The sequence below is a fragment of the Agelaius phoeniceus genome, chromosome 1, assembly GCF_051311805.1.
Source record: "Agelaius phoeniceus isolate bAgePho1 chromosome 1, bAgePho1.hap1, whole genome shotgun sequence".
In the NCBI taxonomy this organism is placed as follows: Eukaryota; Metazoa; Chordata; class Aves; order Passeriformes; family Icteridae; genus Agelaius; species Agelaius phoeniceus.
This window is the reverse complement of record NC_135265.1, coordinates 15,264,511-15,286,509: the sequence shown is the minus strand read 5'-3', so window position 1 is coordinate 15,286,509 and position 21,999 is coordinate 15,264,511. Positions and strand designations below refer to the sequence as shown.

Below are 21,999 nucleotides of genomic sequence, written 5' to 3'. Positions count from 1 at the left end.
GTGCATTTAACAAAAAATCAAAAAGAAAAAATCATTAACTGAAAAATAAAGTTTAGGAACTGAGATTCTAAGAAATACGTAGAATTGAAAACAAAGCTTCACTAATGGAAATCAGAAAAAAAAAAAAGATAATAAGAACCTCCACAAATCAGAAATAAAACAAGAAACAATCCACAAGAAACAACAGTGAGTTGTTTTCCATTGTAATTCTCAATTCCTGAAACTAAATTAACACCTTTAAATCTAGAATAATCAAGATACAATGGGAAACATCATAAGCATCAATAAGGAGTAGGAATACAAACAAAGGACTGATTGCTTTTATTTAATGATACATACTTAAGAGATCATAAATCAAAACACAACATACAGGAACATTTTTAAAATGGAAAAAAACTGTCTGTAAGAATCACTACCTGGTTTTTGCACATGCATACAACATCATCATAGTGTGAGTATGGAAATATTTTAATTCTTGTCTTCAGACAATGGAAATAAATTTCAAAAAAGGTGAAGTACAGCAGCTGTGCAATCCCATGTTTTAACTACAATAACCTATTCAGGTTGCCTAAATTCCCATACAAATTATGTTACTAGAAATTGTTATGGATGACCACTCTCTCAGAATTCCTCCTTTAAAGAGATATCTTCTCAAGACTGCCACATTTAGGAGGATGCAGAAATATACCTCTTCACTAAGATTTTGCAAATGAACATCTTAATTAATTCCTGCCTCCTTGACTGACAAGTCAGACTGAAAGCTGTGCATCATAATGGAAAACCAGATTTTCCATTCTTGAAGCACAAACCAGTTTAAATTACATATACAACATGCTCACGTCCTGCAGAACATGACAAATGTAACAGGAATTTTAACTAGTTGCTTTGCATCCAGAATTAGAAGGATGTAAAAATTCTTTTACAGTGGCTGCACCCTTAATTTAGCACAGTAAATAATGAGAACTTTGTATACAAAGATGTGAAGTGCCCAGTTGCTTGGATTAAATATAATGAAGTTTAAAATTCAAACCCCAACAACCCAACCTGTCTACATATCTATTTACAAGTTGTGAATGAGACACTTTTCACCATGAATAGTGATTGGAGTCATCAATAACTTGATGCAAAACATTAATCTCTGGGGTTTTTTTTTAATTTTCTAGACCTCCCTGGTCTCAAAGATAACATACACCAAGGTTGCTTTGTTTTTCTCTTCTCATTTATCCAAACTATAGCAGTGTACAGCTACCAATGTTCCTGCCAGTTTCAGTTCTGCTCTTCAGGAACTAATGGGCAGCAGGAGTTGTCACCAGTTTCTCTCAGCTGCTTGGAAACCTCAGGAGATTCCAGTTCAAACAGACACTATGGCTCTTGAAAAATAAGCACAACAAACACCAGGAGACTGTTTCTCTTCTCATTCTCTTAGGAAACATAAATTGCTCAAAAGGAAGAGACAAGAATTTTATCCAGAGGTGAAAAGTAACAAGACTCAATGAAAACAAGCTCTTCAAGGTTGCTTAAAGAGGGCCTGGAACTTTGTGTGGGCATGCAGGAGAATATTCTTACAGATCTGCAAATATATTTACAGATATTATTTATTATTTGCAACTACCTTCTAAGAACATGACTAAATTTAAGGAAGTAAAAACTTTGCATGAAGAATTGTACATCATATTTTGGTTCGTCCTCAAATTCATCCACAGAATGATAAAAAGCATTTAACAATTCCAAAATACCTTAAGCACTCATTTGCAAACAGTTTCACAGCCACAGGTTATCTTCTGCACAGAAACTTTACAAGCAACGATGTTGAACTAAAAACAAAACTCTGCCTTAAAATTTGTAATTCGCTCACTTGAAATTTGAGCTGACAAGTTTCACTTTTATCTTATAGTTGGTTTCATGTTGCAGTTCTTAGCCATCCTCATATTTGGGGTTCAGTAGTCCCAGCTGATGCCAAATCTAATGCTTTTGAACAACTCCCGTTAGTCCATCAAGCACTTGGTACTGTTTGATTTACTTCTTTCATCCCTCTTAGGCAGATCCTTATTAAAATGCTGAGATCAGCAGCCAACCATCACTAAGTTTAGGTGTATGTAAAAACAATACACCTAAACTTAAGGATTTTTTGAGAAGTATCAAATGATTGGCAACTGCAACCACTGCTTTCATGTAAGTATCCAAAGCCAAGGCTTGGGGGTTTTTGAGGGTACAATTGATTAGGAAAATATCCCTTTGGATCTTTACCTAAATCTGCACCTGTTTTAGACCAATACTTCTTTTCTAAGCACTTCTGATTGTCCAGACTTTTGTGGGAGCTTCAGATGCTCATAGGTATGTCCATAAACTGGCAGTGTTCCATAGTTCATTTCCTATAGACATGTTATGCTGCTTCCATGAAATGAGGTGACCTGCTACAGAATGTGAATATATAGCATGTGGAATAGGACAATGTAGAACAGCTGAAGACCTCAAGTTCTGTAGTGTATCAATTTCTTATTGAAAGTATCCCATTAATAGAAATGCTTTCACTGAAATTTAATTTAATTACATTTAATTTCTTTAGATAAAAGAGTTCCCCAGAAGCACAGAACTATAAATTCTACAGAATCATGCCAAGATAAAGAAAAAAAAAAAAGAAATAAGGAAGCCTAGAAGCAAACTCTCTTAATTATTTTATTGCCTGAAGTGAAAAGCAAGAGTAAATAAATAGCACAAGTGTTTGATGGTTTTAATTTTTATATATATTAAATAAGTTTATTAAGCACAACAGAGCTTGCTTATTAATTATCCGTGAAAAATTGCTCTCTTCTTTTTATTCGTAAAGGCACAGAATTTTATACTTCTCCTCCTCTCTGTAAAACCGGGAAGTATGACACGGAAAGCCCGAGCGCGGCAGACTTGGCGCACGGTGGGAACGGCGTCCCTGCGCTGCAGCTGTCGGTTCCCGCTCAGCCCCGCCAGAGCAGCGGCCGCTCCCGCCAGTCCCGGTGAGCCCGGGCGCGCCCGCAGCGCAGCGCGCCCCGCCAGGTGCGAGCCACGCGGGCCGGGAGCGCGGCCCCGCGCCGGGACAGCCCCGCGGGCCGGGGGAGCCGGGCCGGGAGCGCGGCCCCGCCGCACTTGGGGGCGGCTGCCGGGGCCGCACCTGGCAGCGGGGCGGGCGCGGGGCCGGACCCTCAGCGCGGCGCTGCGGTGCTGCTCCGCGGGAATCCTGCTGCACCGCCCCGGGGGCCGGCGACCACCGACGCCCCCAGCCCGGCCCCGCCCCGCCCCGCCCCGCGGGGGTCCCCCCGCTCTGCCGCCGGCGCGGGGGTCGGGGGGCCCGAGCCCCCCCGGGCGGCGCGGTCGCTCCCGGTACCTGCGGGCGCAACTTTTCCCTCGCCGCCGTTCAAACGCGCTGCCGTAAAGCGCCCGTCTCCCGTGGCAACAAGGTTCCGGGCGAGCACTAGGTGTAGGAAGGTGATGTAAAAGTAAAACCACCCAGTGTCGTAAACCAGGTCCGGGGGGGAGGGGAGGGAGTGAGGGGGGCGGGCGGGGGAGGAGGTGACTGGAGCATTTAGACACCAGCGAGCGGATCATGGCGGATGGCCCCAGGTGTAAGCGCAGGAAGCAGCCGAACCCGCGCCGCAACAACGGTCAGTCACCCGCGGGGCAGCGCCGCGGCCGCGCTGGGGCGGCGGCGGGGCCGGGGCGGGGGCCGGGCACAGCCGTCCCGAGCGCGCAGGGGGGAGGTCGGGCGGGCGCCAAAGTAATTCCCCCGCCGCGGCTCGCCGGGAGCGCGGCTCCCTCCGCACCGTTATATCCGCTACCTGCAGCCTCCCTCGCCGCCGCCTCCCTCCTCCGCCTAGCGGTGCCTCCGCACTCCGCCGCTGTCCGGGACCGTTACACGCTGCTTCCCCCTCAAGCCCCGCGACCGCCCCGCCGCCGGCAGCGGGCTCGGGGGCCCCCGGCCGCGCCGCCGCCCTCCGGCCCGGGCGGGGACGCGGAGCCCCGCGGGGAGCGGCGGGGGAGCGGCCGCCGCCCGCCCGGCCGCGGCAGCCCCAACTCCGAAACTTGTTACCTGCGCGCTACCCCGGGCGGAGCGGGGCCTCCCCCCGGCCCCGCGGGCGGGATCGCCCCGCCGCCCGCCCGGGAGCGCCTCTGCCGCCCGCCGGAGTTTCCTCCCCGCTCGCCCGGCAGCGGGCCGGCTCCTCGCCCCCGGCCGGCGCTCGCCTTTCTCGGGGCGGCGGTGGGGGACGCCGGCCGGCCCCGAGGGGACACACCCGGGAGCACACGCGGGGGAGGCACGGCCGCCGCAGCGGGCGGCGATTCGCGCGGGGGCAGCGCGGCCGCCCCGGGCCGGCGCCCCCGCTCCGCGCCCGCCCGCTCCGCGCCTCCCCGCCCCGCCGAGAGTTGGTGCCCGGCGGCGCCCCGCGGCCGCCCCGCCGGGCCGGTGGGGAAGGGAGGGCTGCGCCCGGGCGGCGGGGGCGGGCGGCGAAGTTTCTTCCCTTCCCGCTGGCTTCGGAGGTACCTGTTTGTATAATAATGGGTGGTAACGGTTTGGCCGGGGGCCCCCGCTCCGCTCTCCGTGCGTGTGTGACCAGCTGCTGCAGTCTATATAAGGAATTACATTTACATTTCAGGCTTAAGGGCTGCTGTGGGGTAGTGGTTTTTTTCCCCTTTGGTACGTGTGTTACTTTAAGATGCAATGGGAAGGTACACGGCGGGGGGAATAAAGGCTCGTAACACCCACTCTCTACTTATATTCTGGAAAATGGAGAAGTAGTTCGGTCCTCGTAGCACGACTCTTCGGAATAGGATGTAGAGTAGGCGATTTTGTAACCCTCCTTGGCAATTTTAGGTTTTATGTGGCATTTCCTGTGCAGGGTCACAGATAGGAAGGCTTTGCCTGCGATCTGAGATGTTTTCATATGCAGTGAACGGTCTCCGAAATAGATCGGAATCACCATCGGTGCTTCACCTTTCTAATCCTCCCTGTTCGGGGCATAACGTGGTGATAAATGACGGCCTTTCCAGGGGCTAACGGGTTCGTTTGATTGCGTTGAACTTAAAAGGGTTTTCTTATTTTTGCTGTGTGCGTTTTCTAGCAAGTACTCTTGTTTCCACGCTCATGTTATTAATTCCCTGTCCTAGTGTAAATATTTATATTTAGCTCATGATTTGGCTGTGCTAAAGGTAAGTTTGGAAAGTGCTTTTCTCTTTGCCTTATTAAAAATGTGGATGATCAGAGAAAGGGGCTTTTCTTGTTGCTGACGACAACATGTGTGACATGTGAGTCTGAACCACCCAGCGTCTGTGCAGGAGCTGTAAACATGTTTACCTGAACAGGAAAGAAAATGGATTTTTCTCTTAAAGATCCAGTGATATGAATACCATACTCTTAAAGCATATCAACAGATGACTTGAGAGAGAAATTTTCTGAAAACCTGGCTTTTGAAATCGACGGGGGAAAAAGATCCTTGATTGCTGCAGCAAATGGCAACTTGTGCAGGTAGAAAAAAAAGATGGTGTTTAGTTTTCTCCTGCATGCATGTCAGCCCCCTCCTGTCTGCTGCTTTCATTCTCAAGGGAGGGATTTATTTACCACGCTTGCTGTCAGTGTTTTTCCTTTGTGCTTAATATTAGAAAACCAGATTTAAGGCTGTTTAGCACAAACCGTTTTGTCTGCAGCGTGTATCACTTGCAGAAAACAAAAGGTGTATAAGATCTGGTATCATTCCAGGTATCTTTCATCTTTATCACTTTTGGACCTCATTCCTGCACCTACTTTATTATGTAAAGCCTCTGAGTCTTTATCAACTAGTTCTGTAATGTAAAATGTAGCATGTCTTGGTTTAGGCTGGTTTGGGCTCCTTTTATTGAGGAATTAAAACCAACTTAAGTCATTGTGCATTGGAGCATCAGGATCGGTTAGATAATAGAATCTGGATAATAGAGATTTCTCAGCAGTGGGTTTATGTTTGACTTGCAAATATTTACTGAAGAAAATGCATAGAAAAAAATGTTAACCCTTTAACCTTTAAAATAAATAAGTATGAGGCTTTTTTCCCCAAAGTCGCAGAATGCACTTGGTTCTTATAGGTATCTTCTGTTAATGAGGAATGGGCATAGGGGAGATGCATAAGCAACTGGCTTGTTTGTAGTATAAAAAAAACCAGAATTTTTATGTTGTTTCCTATCCATGTTCCCACAGAATATGAAATTATTACAGAGAGATTGCACTAGACATCCAGTATGCCAGTTAATGATACTGGGCTATGGCACTGAGTATTGTAAACTTTTCTTCTTTTTATCTCTTGTAAAACTTAATACAGCTAATCTTACACTGTAAACTTTTGTTTTTTCTTTCTTTCCCCTTCTTTCTCTCTGTGTTTGGGAGCCATCCTGGTGCATTAACTCTAGTTGGAAAGACAGTCTTATCATCTTAACTCTGGAGCTGGTTCCTTTTCTGCCTTGTTTATTGGTCCCTACAGGAGGTCAGCAAAGAGCCGATTGGTGCTGCCATTAAGGCCTCCACCTACAAGGAAATCTGGCACTTCCTACCTGAGGAAAACTACCCTGTGTCATTGTCCTTAGTTCTGGCCAATACACAAACAACTTCTGCTGCAGCAGGAGCGTTAACAAAGTGTTGAGATAATGTGATACAGCACAAACACAGCGCTGGTTGGGAGTCTCTCATCCCATCTACTTCTTTCCCTTCTCCCTCTTTTTTGGTAGAAAAATGAAGAGGAGGAAAGAGAGATGTGGTTTGGGTATTTTTTGCCAGTCATCTGCATAGCCACGCTCTTGTGAGACTCCTGAGTAGACTTCAAATAGATTCAATATCAGCAAAGGTTTTCTTGTTCTGAGTTGGTTTGCAGGCAAGATTAGTTGCTTTCTTAGCTTCTCTCATGTATGTTACGGGATTGTCTTAGTTTTTATTAAACAGCAAAACTAAATGTGATGTATCTTGTTCTTCAGCAATGCTGTGAGATAAGTAAAACTATATATTTAAAACTTTCCTTCCCAGAGTGAGAAAAGATATCAACGTAAAGTATAGATGTTCTGAAAATAATACAAGTATGCCTTCAGGTTTTCAGATGCATATTTGATGGTGAAAAGAGGAATGTATGAATTTGGGTAAATTCTGCATGCTGTCAGGTACATGTGAGGAGAAGATATAAGCCAGCCTTGGTCACAGTGAGTTCATTACTAAAAGGTTATGTCGATTGACTTGTTAGAGTGCTATTTCAGTTGCTTTACAGTTGGTTCTTCTCTCTTTTTTATTTCTATTAGGTAACACTTTCATATAAAGTTTTGCTACCAGGCTAAGAACTGTAAGAAGACTGTAAGTCCCTTTGAATAAGGCAAAAGCGTATTTCTTCTAGCTCCAAGGTGTTACCTACCGGCAGGACGTCAGGTGTTAGTGACACTTGGGATACAACGTTCCTGCTTGTGCCTGTCTTCTCTTGCCCCCTTGCCTTTATTTTTTGCTAGGTATCATGTTTTCACTCTAATGTTAATTTAAATTTGCAATTTGGGATTTGTGGAATGTAGCCTGAGTTAAAATTCCAGGCACAGTGAACGGGTCTACATAGACAGCTGAATTAACTGTTTGAGACCAAGGAAACCTTCTCTCTTATAAACAAGTAGCACTTCTATTTTAGTGTTAGCTACTGAAATATAGTGTGAGTTCTCTTAAAAAGGTCACTATTTCTTCATTTTTCTGTCAGCAGTCAGTGCTTGTTATTTTAATAGTTGTGAAGCAGGTTGTCTTATGGTAATTAATTACCTGAGGCAGTTGGGTGTTCTTAAGGTAATTTGTTTCCTGTTTGCCTTGCTTGTAGGGCTCTGTACATGTGCTGCTGAAAGGGTTAATAAAAAGTAGCAAGAAGATGAAACTTTCCTTCTGGCATGGGCTTCCCACTCATAGAAATCACTCGGTGTTTTTAGTTAGAAGTCTGAGGATTTCACTTCTTTGAATTCAGTCCAAATTTTCTGCTGAATATTTTAGTTACATCAGGTAGACTCAGTGGGGAGGGGTTTCTGAGGACTTTGGGCTTTATGACAGGTCCTGTTAATTGGTGTTACTGACTTTGGTTGGGCTCTTGCTCTCTGTAAGCAGCTCCTCTGTGGACACAGCAGGAGGAAGGGGTTCTACAGCTGTTCCCTCCTTCCTTCCCCACTGACACTCCGGTTGTGGTATTAGCCTGTAATTTTTTCTTATAGACTTTTTCCAGTGCTGGGGGAGAGGCTGAAGTACTCTGAAGTCAAAATATCACTGTAATGCCTTTCCTCATGTGGAAACATCTGTTTTAATAGAGTTTAAAATGCCAGTGAGGGATGGCAGACACTTTTAACATGTGTGGGACTCTGTATTACTATGGTAAAGAAATAAAATTAACTTCTGTGAAACTTGGGTTGTAGGTTTTTTACTTGGGGTTTTTTAACTGATTTTTGATCCACTGCTCTCTATTGCAGAGAAACTGCTGAATCTACATTATCTGGCCAAATGCCTCTTAAGCATCCCTGCTTCTAAATTCAGTCATTATTATTTACCAAAAATATAAGCTTATTGCTGAAGTCATTAGCTGTTTGTAGTCACTTCAAAAACATTTAACTAATTGATATTGCAAACTGATTGGAGTAGGTGTGCTTTGTCAACTGTAAACAGTACATTCTGAGTCTCTGGAAATCATAAGGGTTCTACTCATGATAGGTTTCAAATACCCAAAACTGGAGGTTGAAACCCAAAAATTACTTTGTTTTTACGTAGGCTTTCGTACCATATTGCGAAGTACAGTTCCAGATTAACTTTCAGCTGATTAACATCAATATTCCTGACTTTTTGGTGGTTGTTACCTACATTTTTCAAGAGGACTCAAGCCTAGGATCTTTTCTGTTTTGGGCAAGTAAGCAGAACCCTGTCTTTCATTTGTGGTCTCAGAAACATTGGTGCTTCATTCTGGCAGCTATAATAGGCCTGTTATTTTTGAGAACTAAATTCTCAAGTGACTTACCCAGGGTCACACAGGAAGTCCATAGCAAGACTGAGTCCCAATCCATTTGTAATCCTCAGGACTACTCTTGCATTTGGCTTGATCTAGAGCCTTAAAGGGAAAGAATAGTTTTGTCATTTGGTAGTTACTATTCCTTTCAGCTTGATTGTTTAAGTTCGCTCATATTTATTGGAATATTTTTGCTTCCACCAAACAAGTGGCAAGACGCAAAATTCAATTTTGTCTTTAGCCATTTTTAGATGGTATTAACATAGACTATGAAGACAGGAAACATCACCAGTGAAAATACTATGTAGTGATGTGCCAGAAAAGTAGAATGTTGTCTTCTGGTGTGTTTTGTATTTCCAAATCTTCTGTTCAATGATGCAAGGGTAGACAAAAATAAATCACATCAGGAAGGAATTAGTTAAGGACTACACTGTTAACATCAACACCGCTGCTGGGATGTGGAGGGTTTTAAGGGGACTGTGTTGGAGTTGCACATCTGGGCAGAAATTATTTCATCAGATGTTGGTTTTGTTGTGACAGTAATGACTAGAGAAGAGTCTCAGTGTATAAATAACCAGGATTTCTAATATTTGAAAATGGTAAGTAAATAAAAAAGCATAAGTCCTTCTCAAAACAAAACTTTCCCAGGAATGCCTAAATAAGTGCCAGGCCTGATGAGTTGACTAGACTGGGACAAACACATGCAAGTCTAGGTTTTACCAGCACAGCTGCTTGTCACAGGTGGAGCTGTGTGGGAAGCAGCTGTGGGTGCAGGTGGGTGGTGCTCCTGCCTGGGCAGCACAAGGCAAAGGTGGGTATGAAGAATGTTCTCATATCTTCATTTGTGAAGATGTGTGGTTAGCTCCACTCATGAGACACTGCAATACATCAGTTAGGATAGGGATTCTTTCCTGCTGAGAGAAATGCTGTTGGAAATGTTTAGCAGTTAAAAAAAAATATGGACAAACGCCCAAGCAAAGTCTGGAGAGCAGAGGGTTGTATGGGAGAGGCAAAATTGTGTTTGAGGGAAGAAGAGTTGAGTAGGCAGGGGTGTAGTCTGCTTCTCACTGAAGGTCTGATACCTGATTTCTGATGCACCTTGCTGGCCTTCCAGGGAGGAATGTATTTGGCTGCTGCATGAGAATATCACAGTGGTAAATAGCTTTGACCTCACTTGACTCGGTGATGCCTTGAAATACTGGAATTGTTGTTGAGTTGTGTAGGGGGTTTCATGAGTGGATTGTTTTGTAATACTTTCTATGTCCATGTTATGTTGGCAAGTTTTTTTTCAACCTTTTATAAGCCATTACCTCTAATACTCTCAGTTGATTTTTTTGCTAATTATTATGTGCTCATGTATTTCTCAGTCTTGGTTTGCTTTTCTAGTTCTCCAGTTCCTTACATCTTATTTTATTATTGTTGGAAAGAGTAACAAAAGTTTGATATTTTAAAAAAACTGTTCACAGTTGCAACATTCTAATCTTTGTGGCCATTTCTTTCATTTTTCCTATTGAGCTACAGTTTGTTTATTTAATATTCTATTTATCTCTTTTTTGCATAGATAAGTATTATTCCTGAGTGACAGTCAAGAAGAATGGGAATTCAGTGAAGAGCAGTGAGACTTGATGGATAAAATACTGACTCCAGTTAAATGCAGTATAGCTTTATAAATCCATTTCAGTACTCCTGAGAAAGAATACTACTTCCATCACACAGAATGTAAGCACCTTTCAGGCAGTAAAAATGTATGTACTGAGTCTTCCTGTATCTTGGCCTATACATCCAATTCCTTGTGTGAGTACCTGGCAGCTTACCTTAGCAGGATAGGTGATGGTAGAGTAGAAAGAAGAAACTTGTTAAATTTTTGTCTGTATGTGGAGCAGCGAGGCAGGATTCAGATGTTTCAGTTGGGTAGTGCTGAACATATTAACCATGTTTCTTTAGACTTGTACATTTGTCCCCAGAAAGGACAATAGAGAAGAAAAGAGCCTATTTTACTTTGCCTCACTCTGATTGTCTCAGATGCCATTACTGTAATGTAATATATTTTATTTTAACATGCCTTTTCAGAGCAGCAGAAGTTAACTAAAAATATGCTTTCTCATTTTTGAAAGTCAGTACTGTTTGAAAGCAGCCTGTTTCAGTTCTCTCCTTTTCAGCTGTCATTCCCAGCTGTCACAATCTCTGTGATGTGAGGACTTTACCCCTGTTGTTTCAAAGCAGTTTGGTTAACAGCTGCTGTCACCCAAAGGTTAAAACCTGAAAATGGGCATCCTTTATTGGTTTCCTTACAAATATTTGCTTTCTGTTTGGTAGCATCTTTCTTGTTGCTTTCCCTTCAACGTGTTCCATTGATCCTATTTTTGGAGAACTGTGTAAAGCAAATGAGCATGTCTAATGATGAACATATTCTTAATTATAACTGAAAAAGAGAGCAAAAAAATTGTTTGCTGTGCTGTGATGACATTGCATCCTGTTCAGTTAGGATCTGTGAATATGAGTAGCAGTTGTTCTTCAGTGAAAGGACATGTAAAATTAGTTCTTTAAACACCAAGAACTCTCTATGATATGGGAGTGTATTGGAAGGAAAAGAAACAACTGTTCCTTAAGTAACTGCATAGTATTCTGTACTTCTTCTGATGCAGAGATCCTCTCTTTCTGCAACTCCTCTGTTCTTTAGCTTCTCACAGGTCAGAAACACTGGAGGAGCTGGCAAGATCATTGGAGAAAAATTAGTTATAAGCCTTGCCATTCACCATGGCTCTGAGAGTGATTTTCATGGACAGCACTAGAAGGGGTTAAGAGTCTGATGTGGTAGAGAGTATTTTTACCTATGAACTACTGTGCCTGTCCTTGTTAGGATCAAATGCTAGTTGGGCCAGTGATGCTAGAGAGCACCTTCAGTTACTGTGATATAAAATATTTTCATTATTTCAGCAAATATCCTTTTCCCAGTTCTCTTTGATAGGCAGCTGACAGACAGTGAGGGCAATTTTCTTTCTATTTTGTAGGCATCCATCCACAGATGTGTATATGGAAGAAAGCAAAATGATGTAACAAAACATCACAAATGTGGCATGATTTGAAAAAAGCCTGGGGAAATCTATTCCATCTGAAAAAGGACAAACTAAAGAACAGAAAAATCAGGCCTTAACTACAAGACTTAAGTTGATTTTTGTTGAACTGGTAGGTCTCTAAAGAAGCAGGTTGGGCTTCTTATTTGTTTGTTTTCCTAACATCTTCCTCCTCACGTAAGCTAACATAATTTTTATTAATGCCTAGAAGCATCAGGGAGATGAGTTGTCCCTTTTTCTAAGATGCACTTGTCTTTAAACAGTTTTTCTTAATGCCTTGAGGTATTTTTGCCTTTTGTGCTTCCAGGTATGTATCCGATTTTCCTTCTTCTCACCTTCTAGTCCATTTTATCATTTCTCTTAAGTTCCTGTAAGCTATCCACTATAAGTCATGTTAAGTCTTAGACTGGAAAAGGAGATACTGTTCAGAATCTGTAACCTGTTTAATCTTCCATCCTGTTTTGTTTATGTCTTTCCAAAGCCTTTCCTTTTCTTCATAGTATTCCTGGCACAGCTATTTGGTTAAGTCAAGCAAAATAGAACCAGTCACACGGTACTGGATTCATTCTTATGCTATTGTTCACAGGAAGGACCTAGGTACAGTTTGCCTGGTAAAGAGCATGAGGTGGTGAATAAGGGCTTTGAAGCAGATTTGGAGCTGTAATGACTGGCTTCCTTCCCTGCTGCTGTCCCTTCCCCTTCCTTGCTAAGCATTTTCATTTGAAATACTAAGGTGTGGTCATGGGCATATCTGTTCTCAACTTCCAGTAATTTTTTGCTCACTGCTGAGCTGCACCATAATTACATATGCAAATGTAGTATTTTTCCCCCTTCTTACCTTGCACATGTGGGAGAGGAAGATAAGGTTGCAGAGTACTGTTGGGGATGTGCTGCTGTTGAGGAGATGCTGCAGATGGCTGCAGAAGGAGACAAGTACTCGACCTGCAGGACAAGGCTCAGCAGGGGATTTCAGAACTTCTGTGTCTGAAAGGCAACAAGAAAACAGTATTCTTGCCAACTTTAAACTTTGGATAGGAGCAGATTGTAGGATGGCTTGTTATAACAACCTATTTTGATACATTCTAGCTACTGGGTGCTGAAAGTAAATTTGCATTTGCTGTACAGATTTGTTTTGTAGACATATATATATATATCTACATCTATCTATACCTATATATCTGTAGTTATATCCAGTAATTTAATTTATTAGACTGGTGTGAATGCTCCCAGTATTAACACAAGGTAGACTTCTGTTCATAAGTGTTGTAATGATAGTAAAACCACAGAGACTAATTCTATGGAACGGACTATTCTGACAACTTCTGCCCTTCATGGTAAGGCTTACCTTGTACATTTTCCAGATTTGGAATTGACAGATGTACTGTATTCCTGGAACACTGAATATGATTTTGAGCAAATATTGGAAGATAGAATTGGTTCTATAGTGCAATCAAAATGCTGGGAGACTTTCTGCACAATAGTGAAATAATACCTTAGAAATGAGAAGCAGAATTTAATTGGTAGCTGTGGACTAGGAAAAGGGAAATAGTTCCAGTGAGACATCACACAGTATAACGTGCCATAGTTCTCTGTTTCACCACGTGATTAATCACGCCTGCATAGCTCATGTGGTGGTTACATGATGATGAGCCTGGCTTTTACCTCAGCATGTGAGTGAATAAAACTAGTGGCAGACTTTCTGTTTCTGTGAACTAAGCCAGTTCACACAAGGAGAATTTTAGCTTTTCAACTGTAAAGGATACAAATAGACTTAGTTGAATAAAAATCATGACATACAGCAGAGGTTTATGATCCTGACAGAAATTCTTACAAGATGTTTGATGCAAACTGTTGTCTGTGGATCTGATGCTTGAAAAATGTTTTTGGCAGTACTGCTTGTGGTGGTGCTAAGATGCTTTCCTTCAGAAGTGAAATAGAATAAGGTGGTTAAGAACTCCAGCAAATATAGGCATTTTCTTTGTTTTAGTATGAAGTTGCAAGCCTTCTCCATTTATTTATGTCATGTGCCTGGAAAAAGTAATTTAAAAGCTCCTTGTTATGCACTACTGTATGCAAATAATTTCATTGCATTTGTTTTTTCATATATATGGTGTCGCAATAATTTGGCATATAACTCTTTTCTGAGCCAGAAAGAAAACAGAAGTGCTGAAATCTAAAGCTTGTCAAATGTCTTGTTCTAATAGTTTACAGTTGCCTATATTTAACTCTCTTCCTGACTTTTGACATTATTTTTAAGCATTTTGAAGGTTTTGTATAGCAAATTCTCAGAATAAAAATGTTTGGCTTTTCGGAGGTTCCAAGGTGCTTGCTTACTGAGTAAAGTCCTCCGGGTTTGTGCCTTAAAGTATCTTAATAGGCATCCTAATGAAGCTTTTTATCCCTTAAATATTTCCCCAACCTGTCTACCTTTAAAGAATTTGTGTGTCTTCCTGCAACCACAGTCTTAAGTAGGACTGTCAATCCAATGTGTGTCTTGTTCATTCTTGGGTCTACTCTTGGAACACTTTGTAGCTGAAGTGTGTGTGCGCATGTGCAGCTGCATGAGCTGTTTTCCTGCCTTTTCCTTTTGTCTGTCAAGCTTCTGGCTGATAGCAGATTAGCCATCTGAATGTGGGCAGCAAAGAGTAATGGGCTGTACAGAATGCCTGGGGCTTCTTGCATACAATAAAATGACTCCATTATAAAGCAAAAAAATGACAAGCCTGCCATGGAGGACGTCTGTACTGGAGATGGAGAGAATAGCCTTTGGTTTATGATCATGTTATTGGGTATAAAATAAACTTAATTTTTTTCAACTGTCAAAAGTATTCCTAGGTGCTTTACAGAGCAGTGCTGACAGTTCTTCTGGCAAGAAAATACTTATGAGCTAAATTGGTGATGTACTACTTGCTATTTCTGATTGCTGTATATGTGTGGGGGTAGGAAGGGAGTAACAGCATGATGGCTCAGTTTCATTTTCATCATGCAGGTGTGTGTGGTTTTCTCCTTTCTTTTAAATTTTTTTATCTCTAATATTTTGCTTAGTTACAGGATTACATAATCTGCCCTGCAGAAGTGTGTTAGGTTTATTAAGTCTTTTGGAAGATGTGCTAATACAGATTTGAAGGAAATTGGGCCAGGAGCATGGCTGAGACACAGGGAGTCCAGATGCAGGAGGAGGACATGAAATATAAAGCTGTAGAGAGTTGGCTCAAGTAGACAAATGAGGCTGTGTGCAGAAGCATAGTAGCAGAAAAACTAATGAGGAATCTTATCAAGTTTTTTTGACAGCTATACTTACCCATTGTAAGAATCCAGTGTTTAAAAAGCCCTTTCAATTGTCTACAGTTTACTGTGTCAGTAAGCAATAGTGGCTGCTTGTGCACTTGTAACTTCCAGTTACAGCTTTCAAGAAGATTTTTTGTTTGTTTTTATGGCATTCAAGCTCTAAAAGGTGCTATCCCCCCATTAAAAAAAAAAACCAGGTGCAGTACGTTAATTTATGCTAAATGGAAGATCTTCCTGGTTTGCATCTGCTCAGGAAATTAAGACACCTTCTGATATATATAAGCTTCCAAACTAACTGGCAAGTCAGGATAAAAACAATTTGGTACATAGAATACATATGTATTGTTAAAACATGGAAAACTTGTATTAAAATATTTAATTAAACAAACCTCTTAACTCACATTTGGTGTAGTTTGTCTTGCTTGTTGTGGTGTGTTCAATATGTTGCTGTGGTTAAAACTGAAATGGGCTCTGGAAATCTATGCTTGAGCAGCAAAATGTATGAATTGAAACTTTTAATAAATAAAATGGGAATACTATTTGAACAAGCTTTATTTTTGTCATTCTGTTAGCTGCTGCCAGGTCTCCTTGTGACTGTTCTGGATGTGGATACTGTTTGTTGTAAGGATTGTGTCCTTTGAAGATCTCCTTTTAAAAGCTACATGTTACACGTCAACTTTCCCCAGTCCCCTGGATTGATTTGCCTTAAGCAAAAACCCTTCCTCAAAATTTCTGCTCCCTTCCTGTCCTGCAATAAAGTCTCCTGCCCATTGCCTCCTCCCCCTCTCCCAAGGAAAAAGGAAATAACGAAAACTGATAATACCACAGTGCTCCACAAATGCTGCTCCCTCGACAGCAGTATTAATTCTCTTTACATACATTTTTATTTTGCATTCAGAATTGTTTCTATAATAATATGGTCTTTTTATGGTGCTGAAGACTGTAGCTACTTAGCAAGGAAGCTGGTGATAAAACTAAAGCTTAGTTAACTATCTCTGACAGTGGGTAGTCTGTAACTGGTGACAAATAAAATACATTCCAGACTAGCTTAAGAGAGATCTGTGGGGTTTTTCTCGTCTCCTCTTTCTTTGCCCCATGTGATTGCTGTGGTTTACGGTAGGAAGCCACTAGTTTCTGCAGTCACAGACGGAAAGAGACGTATATTCACTGGTAGGTGATGTAAAGACATCTCAGTAAGAATAAGAAAGTGAACTCTCTTGGGGGGAAGGAGTTAGCTACATATTTTACAAATCTTTCAACTCCTGTGACTTAATTGGCACTCCTGAAAGCAGTATGTTGCACATTATTGCAGCTTAGGAAAGTTGCATTTATGAATATGAATAAAAAGATCTAGACCTGTTCTTGTCCTTTATAGGGTTTTTATAGTTACATATTGGGCTGAGAAGGGTATTGCCTTCGACTGATCTGGCTGGCATGGCTACAGTGTTGTGCTGTGGCTGGTTTTCAGGGCAGATATGGGAAATTGCAGAAGAGCAGAGTGGCAGAACAGTTGAAGGATCATCTTCACTTAGCCAGAAGAAAATGTGGAAAATGGGGGTTTCATTATCTTAAAAGTATTTAGGTACAGAAAAAGTATTCTTTTGGTGGACAGTTTTACTTGTGGTTTTCTGTGTTGTTTAAGGTGTAATAGTGGCACAGCTGACTCAAACATCATATTATGAGGAAAGTTTGCAGATATGAAAGGATCTGTGCTAATATACTCCAAACATCCATAAAAGAAGTCTTGTAATGGGGTACTCCTCCTATACCATTAAGGAGTGGGGTGTGTGGAACCCAGTGTCCTTGCTTCCTGGAGTTGAATGATTGTTTGTCATTAGTGGCAAGTGATATGGTATGTCAGTCTGTCTGACCAAGCAGTACACTTTCTAAATGTCCTTTTCAGACAAATTCACTAAAACCAGGAATTTTTGAGCACTTTCTGGGTCCTGCTAGTACCTGTTAGTTTGGAAGTCAGCATTTGGTTAACTGGTATGTTTGAAGTTCTCTATTTAAAAATACACTAGTGAAATATAGTCCTAGTACTAAGAAACAGGATTAGTCCTCAATTATAACAGCCTTTGGGTTGATGCTTAAGGTCTCTTGGTAGTTTTTTGTTGGCAAATACTGGTACAGCAGGATTGGAATCCTGAGTTTAGCATTTGATAATTAAGAGCATCCGCTGCAAAGCTATGAAATGGCTTAGGGCAGAAATTTGTAAATCCATGTTTTTCAAGTTTAAAAGGTAACCAGTTCAGAATATTTATTGCTAGATTTAACTCAAATTGCAACATATTCTAAAACTATGCAAACAGGTTGTCTTTTGCTGGTTGGAGTGAGGAGGATGTGGAAAGAGCTTAGTGTCTCCTCTCTAAAGCATTTAGTGAACAAACTATGAATTTACAGAAGGCCTTGTGCAAACAGAAGTGCAATGCATGTCACAAAATGAGATGCTTAGAAAGTACAGGCCTGGAAGGTGCCTTCTTTATCCTTCACCTCGTGTCCTCTCCCCAGTTTTCCTGTTGTGGGTCCTAGTGACCAGCCCTTGCCTTAAGCTTTGACAAACACAGTGCTATGAAGATGTGGAAGCTCACAGGTTGACACTGATTTGCTCCCTACTTCAGCCCAGAACCATGCAGGTTACCTGTCTTTTGTCTGTTGTTTTTCTTAGGTAGAACAGATTGGTTTCTGCAGTAGACAAGTTAGGGTATGTGAAATATTGTTTGTTGCCATCTTTTTTATGTGTTTTAGGCCCTGTGTGAATTCTGGTGACTCCAGCAAATATGAAGAAAAGTTTTTTAGATGTGCTGTATAGACAGATGTTATAAAGCCTCATGTTTTTCTCCTTATTCTGGAATTGAGTAGTTCTTAAAAGAAGTTAAATGAGTCAGTGCAATGTTCTCACTCCTGGATGAAGTAGTGAATCCTGTCATGCTTTTCTAGCTGTCCAAAAGCATCAAGATTTTAAGATGTGCAGAGCTACAGTGTATTTTCACCTCCATTCTTCCCCTTCTTCCAAGCAAGACTCTTTTAGAGATGGGAAAAAATGCTACCAAAAAAAGCCAAATCTGTGTTTTTCAGCTTAAATAAGGCATATGATTATCTCTGCTGTAATAATAGGTGGTTTAGGTTTCTTGGAGCAAATCATGCAGTTCTGGAAAACTTATGTGATTATTACAGAGTACTTCAGTGGACAGTCTCTGATACAGTTGGGAACTCTTTAATTTGGGTAACTTGCAGAGACTGAAATGCAATCCTCAGCTGATCAGCCTGTAGCATATGAGAACAAGGAGTGTCAAGTTCTGTTTTGGAGGAAACGAGTATTCAAAATCATTCAGGTTCATTCACATGCGCTTGCCCTTAGATTTCCTTTTGATGTTGACTCACAATGGAGTTCTGGAAAACCATGCAGCCAAAAAAAAAAGTTGATATTACTGCCTTGGGTGTTATTGATGAGACTAAGCAATACTTCTGATTCTATTCCTTTTTGTTTTGTTTTTTTAAGGTTTTGTTAACTGAATATTATTTCTCTGTACCTCTCAGATTCCCAAAGTATCTGGTAGCCATCTACAAAACTCAGAATATTCTGAAACTAGTAAGCAACTGCACCAACATGACAAATCTGTTTGCTTACACAGCATGATAGAATAGGAGGGATTTCTGTACCATCTTGAACACAACCTGCCAGGCATTAGGAAAGCAATGTGCTTTGTTCACAGCAGGGGACAGAAGGGATTTGGAGAGAAGTGAGGCCTGCATTTCCTTGTGATGCTTGTGTTGTCATCCTCACGTGAGAAAGAGTAAGGGTTCTTTAGTCATCTCTCCTGTCTCAAACCCTCTAGAAGTGTTATTTTTGTTGTTTTTCTCCATTTCTGCAAGCAGGACACTCATTGGAAAGCCTACGTGTAGGTTTCCATTTAGGCTTGGGGGCTCTGGAACAAAATATTCAGTCTTTGAGATCATGTCAGTCTTCTACTTTTAATGGAATCTTAGTTATTCATGTGAGAAAGGTGCAGATGAAGAAATCATACTGAGCATCTGCAGGATTCAGGGGGCCTATTTCCTTAGCCAAAAAGAACAAGCATATTTTGTGCTTCCTTGAGAGGTTTGTTTTTTTTCCCATTTGTCAAAAGAATAAAGACCGTCTCCTGCCCAAAGGTTATTTAAATTGATGCCCTAGTGTTTGAGATGAGAACATGTAATGCAACTAATTCCTGTCAGTTCATGGTGTGAATCCCACTAAACACAGCCCTCTTGCTGCTGCCTTGAGAAGCAGTCAGTAGGGCAGTCCTGAGTCTGCTGTTACCTGGTTGTGTGCCTTTGGTGGAAATTGAGGAACAGAGGCTGCTTTTTGGCAGATGCACTGGCAGTGCTCTGGCATAGGAGCTAGAGATGGTAGCAGTAGGAGATGTTGGTGCCTTACTCCTTGGCTTGGGAAAGTCTGGGTTGCTGACAAAGTGACAGAAATGTGTCTGATTGCCAGCTATGGTGAGCCAGCATTCTTATGGAAAACCACCTCCTGTAATAGAGGTTTGAGTTTCTCTCCAGTTAAGACGTCTACTGATGTCTACTGGTGACAAAATGCTGTATTATTTGTAAGACATCAAGAAATAGAGTTGTTCCTAGGAAAGCACTGCCTCAGAAATGCTGCTTTTTAGGGTGTAGACCTCTTCTTCTGCAGTGAAAACAAATAACAACTTGCTTGCTGAACTGTGACCTGTTTTGGAGTGACAGTCTTGCAGCTTGCTGAATCGACAGCTGGGCTTGCCACTGTGCTGCCCGGAGCTGAGAGCGAGCTTCACAAAGGCTTTGGAAGAATACATTTGTTTTCCTTCCCTGTTGTTATTTCTCAGCAGGTTTTCAAGTTGCAGGCTCTCCCACTTTTAGTAGCCCTGAAGCTTACCAGCCCGCTACTATTTCAAGTTAGTTTCTTGTGTGCTTTCTTTAAATATCCTGAATGGCAGCTGGAAGACTCAAATAATATTTGAGAAACTAAGAAAATCAATGATAAGTTATTTGATAAACCTTTTTGAGCTCTCTGGGGTAGCTAAGTGATTTAAATGTGACTTTTTTTTCTGGTTTGAATCAACTAATTAACTTCTAGTTAGGTAAAAAAAACTGTGGGTTTGGTTTTTTTTGTGTAAAGAGGGAAGGATATAAATGGTTTGGTCAGACCTTCTTTCTAATAATAATTCAATATTCTGCAGATGAGTTATGTGAGTTGACATGAATGTGGCTAAAAAGGAAAATGATCCATTTTTCCAGATGAGGTAGTGCCAATTGTGAGAATTAAATGTTCATGCAAAAATTATTTTATCTCTGAGCTAAATGTTGCTAAACATGCTATGACATATTTGGCTGGCATAAACTGTATGTCAGTGTTTGTGGTGGTGGGGGTTTAAACTAGTTCATTTCAAACCCTAGCAAGCAGCAGCTGAAACACTGCTGAATGACCTTTGACATAGGGACCCATGAATGCCCCAAGTATGATTTCACTTTCACCACGTTCTTTGTGAATCTGAATGCTTGTCAAATCAGATGTGTGTTTAGACCTTTTCACTGAATATGCTTGGAGGGAAAGAACAAAGCCTGGGGTCAACTTGGCATAATCCCTGCGTTTATCTTTATTCTATTATAGTGGCTTGTGGGGGATGGAGTTACTATTTTCTGTGAGGTGAAAGTGCAAGTAGAGTGTAGGTAGGCTATCTGTCTTTTCTTCCAGACTTTCCCAGCAGCCTGACTGGTCTCCCATGATTTACTTGTGTTAATGTATGGCTGACTAGGCAGATTGCTGGTTGAGCCATGTGCTTTGCTAGTTTTTTCTACCCATCACTATTCTGTAGCTGCTGTGCCTGCCCACTGGTGTAAACAGGCACCTCTGGCTTGTCCTGGGTAGCACATGCAGGAATGGCTCTGTGCTACAAAGTGCTTTGTTCTCCCCACTGGACATGGGAGAGGAGGTAACATAGGTTTTCACATTAGGACTACTTTTGCTTCAGTACAAATAATTTATTTTTTTTTATTATTTTAAGAGATAAACAGCTTCATATGGTACATATGCATTTTTTGCTTTTGCAGGCTATTAGTCACACTCAAGTAAGGAGTGACTAAGTCTGTTATTAGCCATTCAAATTGGGAAAGCCTTTGTCTCTAAGGGAAGAACCGGAGAATTCTACGAAATGATTGCTATAGACTTTTTGCAGTATTTTTAGATTTTACTCCTCTGGTAGATTCACTTCACAATACAGGATTGTTTCTGTGTGGAGCTGGAGTGGTCTGAATCTGTAAACGAGCTATTGTGCGGTAAAGTACAAGTGGGTGGAGGAACTCCATGACAAAAGGCCTAGTTACCTTTACAGTTTGTTCGCTGTACCTCATGCACTTTGTTTCAGAAGAAAAGCACTATTCAGCCACTGGAGGATAAGGAGGCAGCCTTTCACACAAGGCTTATGGGAAATTTCTCTCTGACTTGGGGGTTTTCAGCTTGTGTACCCTGCACCTTCTGAGGCTTTCCCTGAAACGACTTCATGTGTCTCTGGACCCTGTGCACCTCATGGGGCGAGAGCTTCCTCCAAGTCTGGTGCTTTGGCCACTGTTTTCCACCTTAACACAAGCACTTGTTTGGGTTTTTTCTCTTAGATTTTTCATTAAAT

The 21,999-nt window shown here is 41.6% G+C and overlaps 1 protein-coding gene and 1 long non-coding RNA gene across 5 annotated transcripts in view; both read left to right on the top strand.

Moving 5' to 3' along the window:
- The first annotated feature begins 3,516 nt into the window (after positions 1 to 3,516).
- ZEB1 (zinc finger E-box binding homeobox 1) overlaps positions 3,517 to 21,999 on the top strand; it is a 120,350-nt gene continuing 101,867 nt past the window's right edge. For 2 of the 4 annotated variants that reach the window (XM_054638150.2, XM_054638142.2), the window contains exon 1: positions 3,517 to 3,635. In XM_054638150.2, coding sequence (XP_054494125.1) covers positions 3,578 to 3,635 — 58 coding nt within the window. In that variant the 5' untranslated portion in view covers positions 3,517 to 3,577. Of the gene's footprint in view, positions 3,636 to 4,381; positions 4,507 to 5,270; positions 5,492 to 21,999 lie in introns of those variants that run through there. The other 2 variants (XM_077173427.1, XM_077173432.1) reach the window with 2 other exon arrangements.
- The window catches only part of LOC143693325 (uncharacterized), a 40,006-nt gene continuing 26,529 nt past the window's right edge, over positions 8,523 to 21,999 (top strand). Inside the window, exons 1-2 of the long non-coding RNA XR_013180871.1 lie at positions 8,523 to 10,706; positions 11,999 to 12,173. This is a non-coding gene — a long non-coding RNA (uncharacterized LOC143693325). The remainder of the gene's footprint in view (positions 10,707 to 11,998; positions 12,174 to 21,999) is intronic.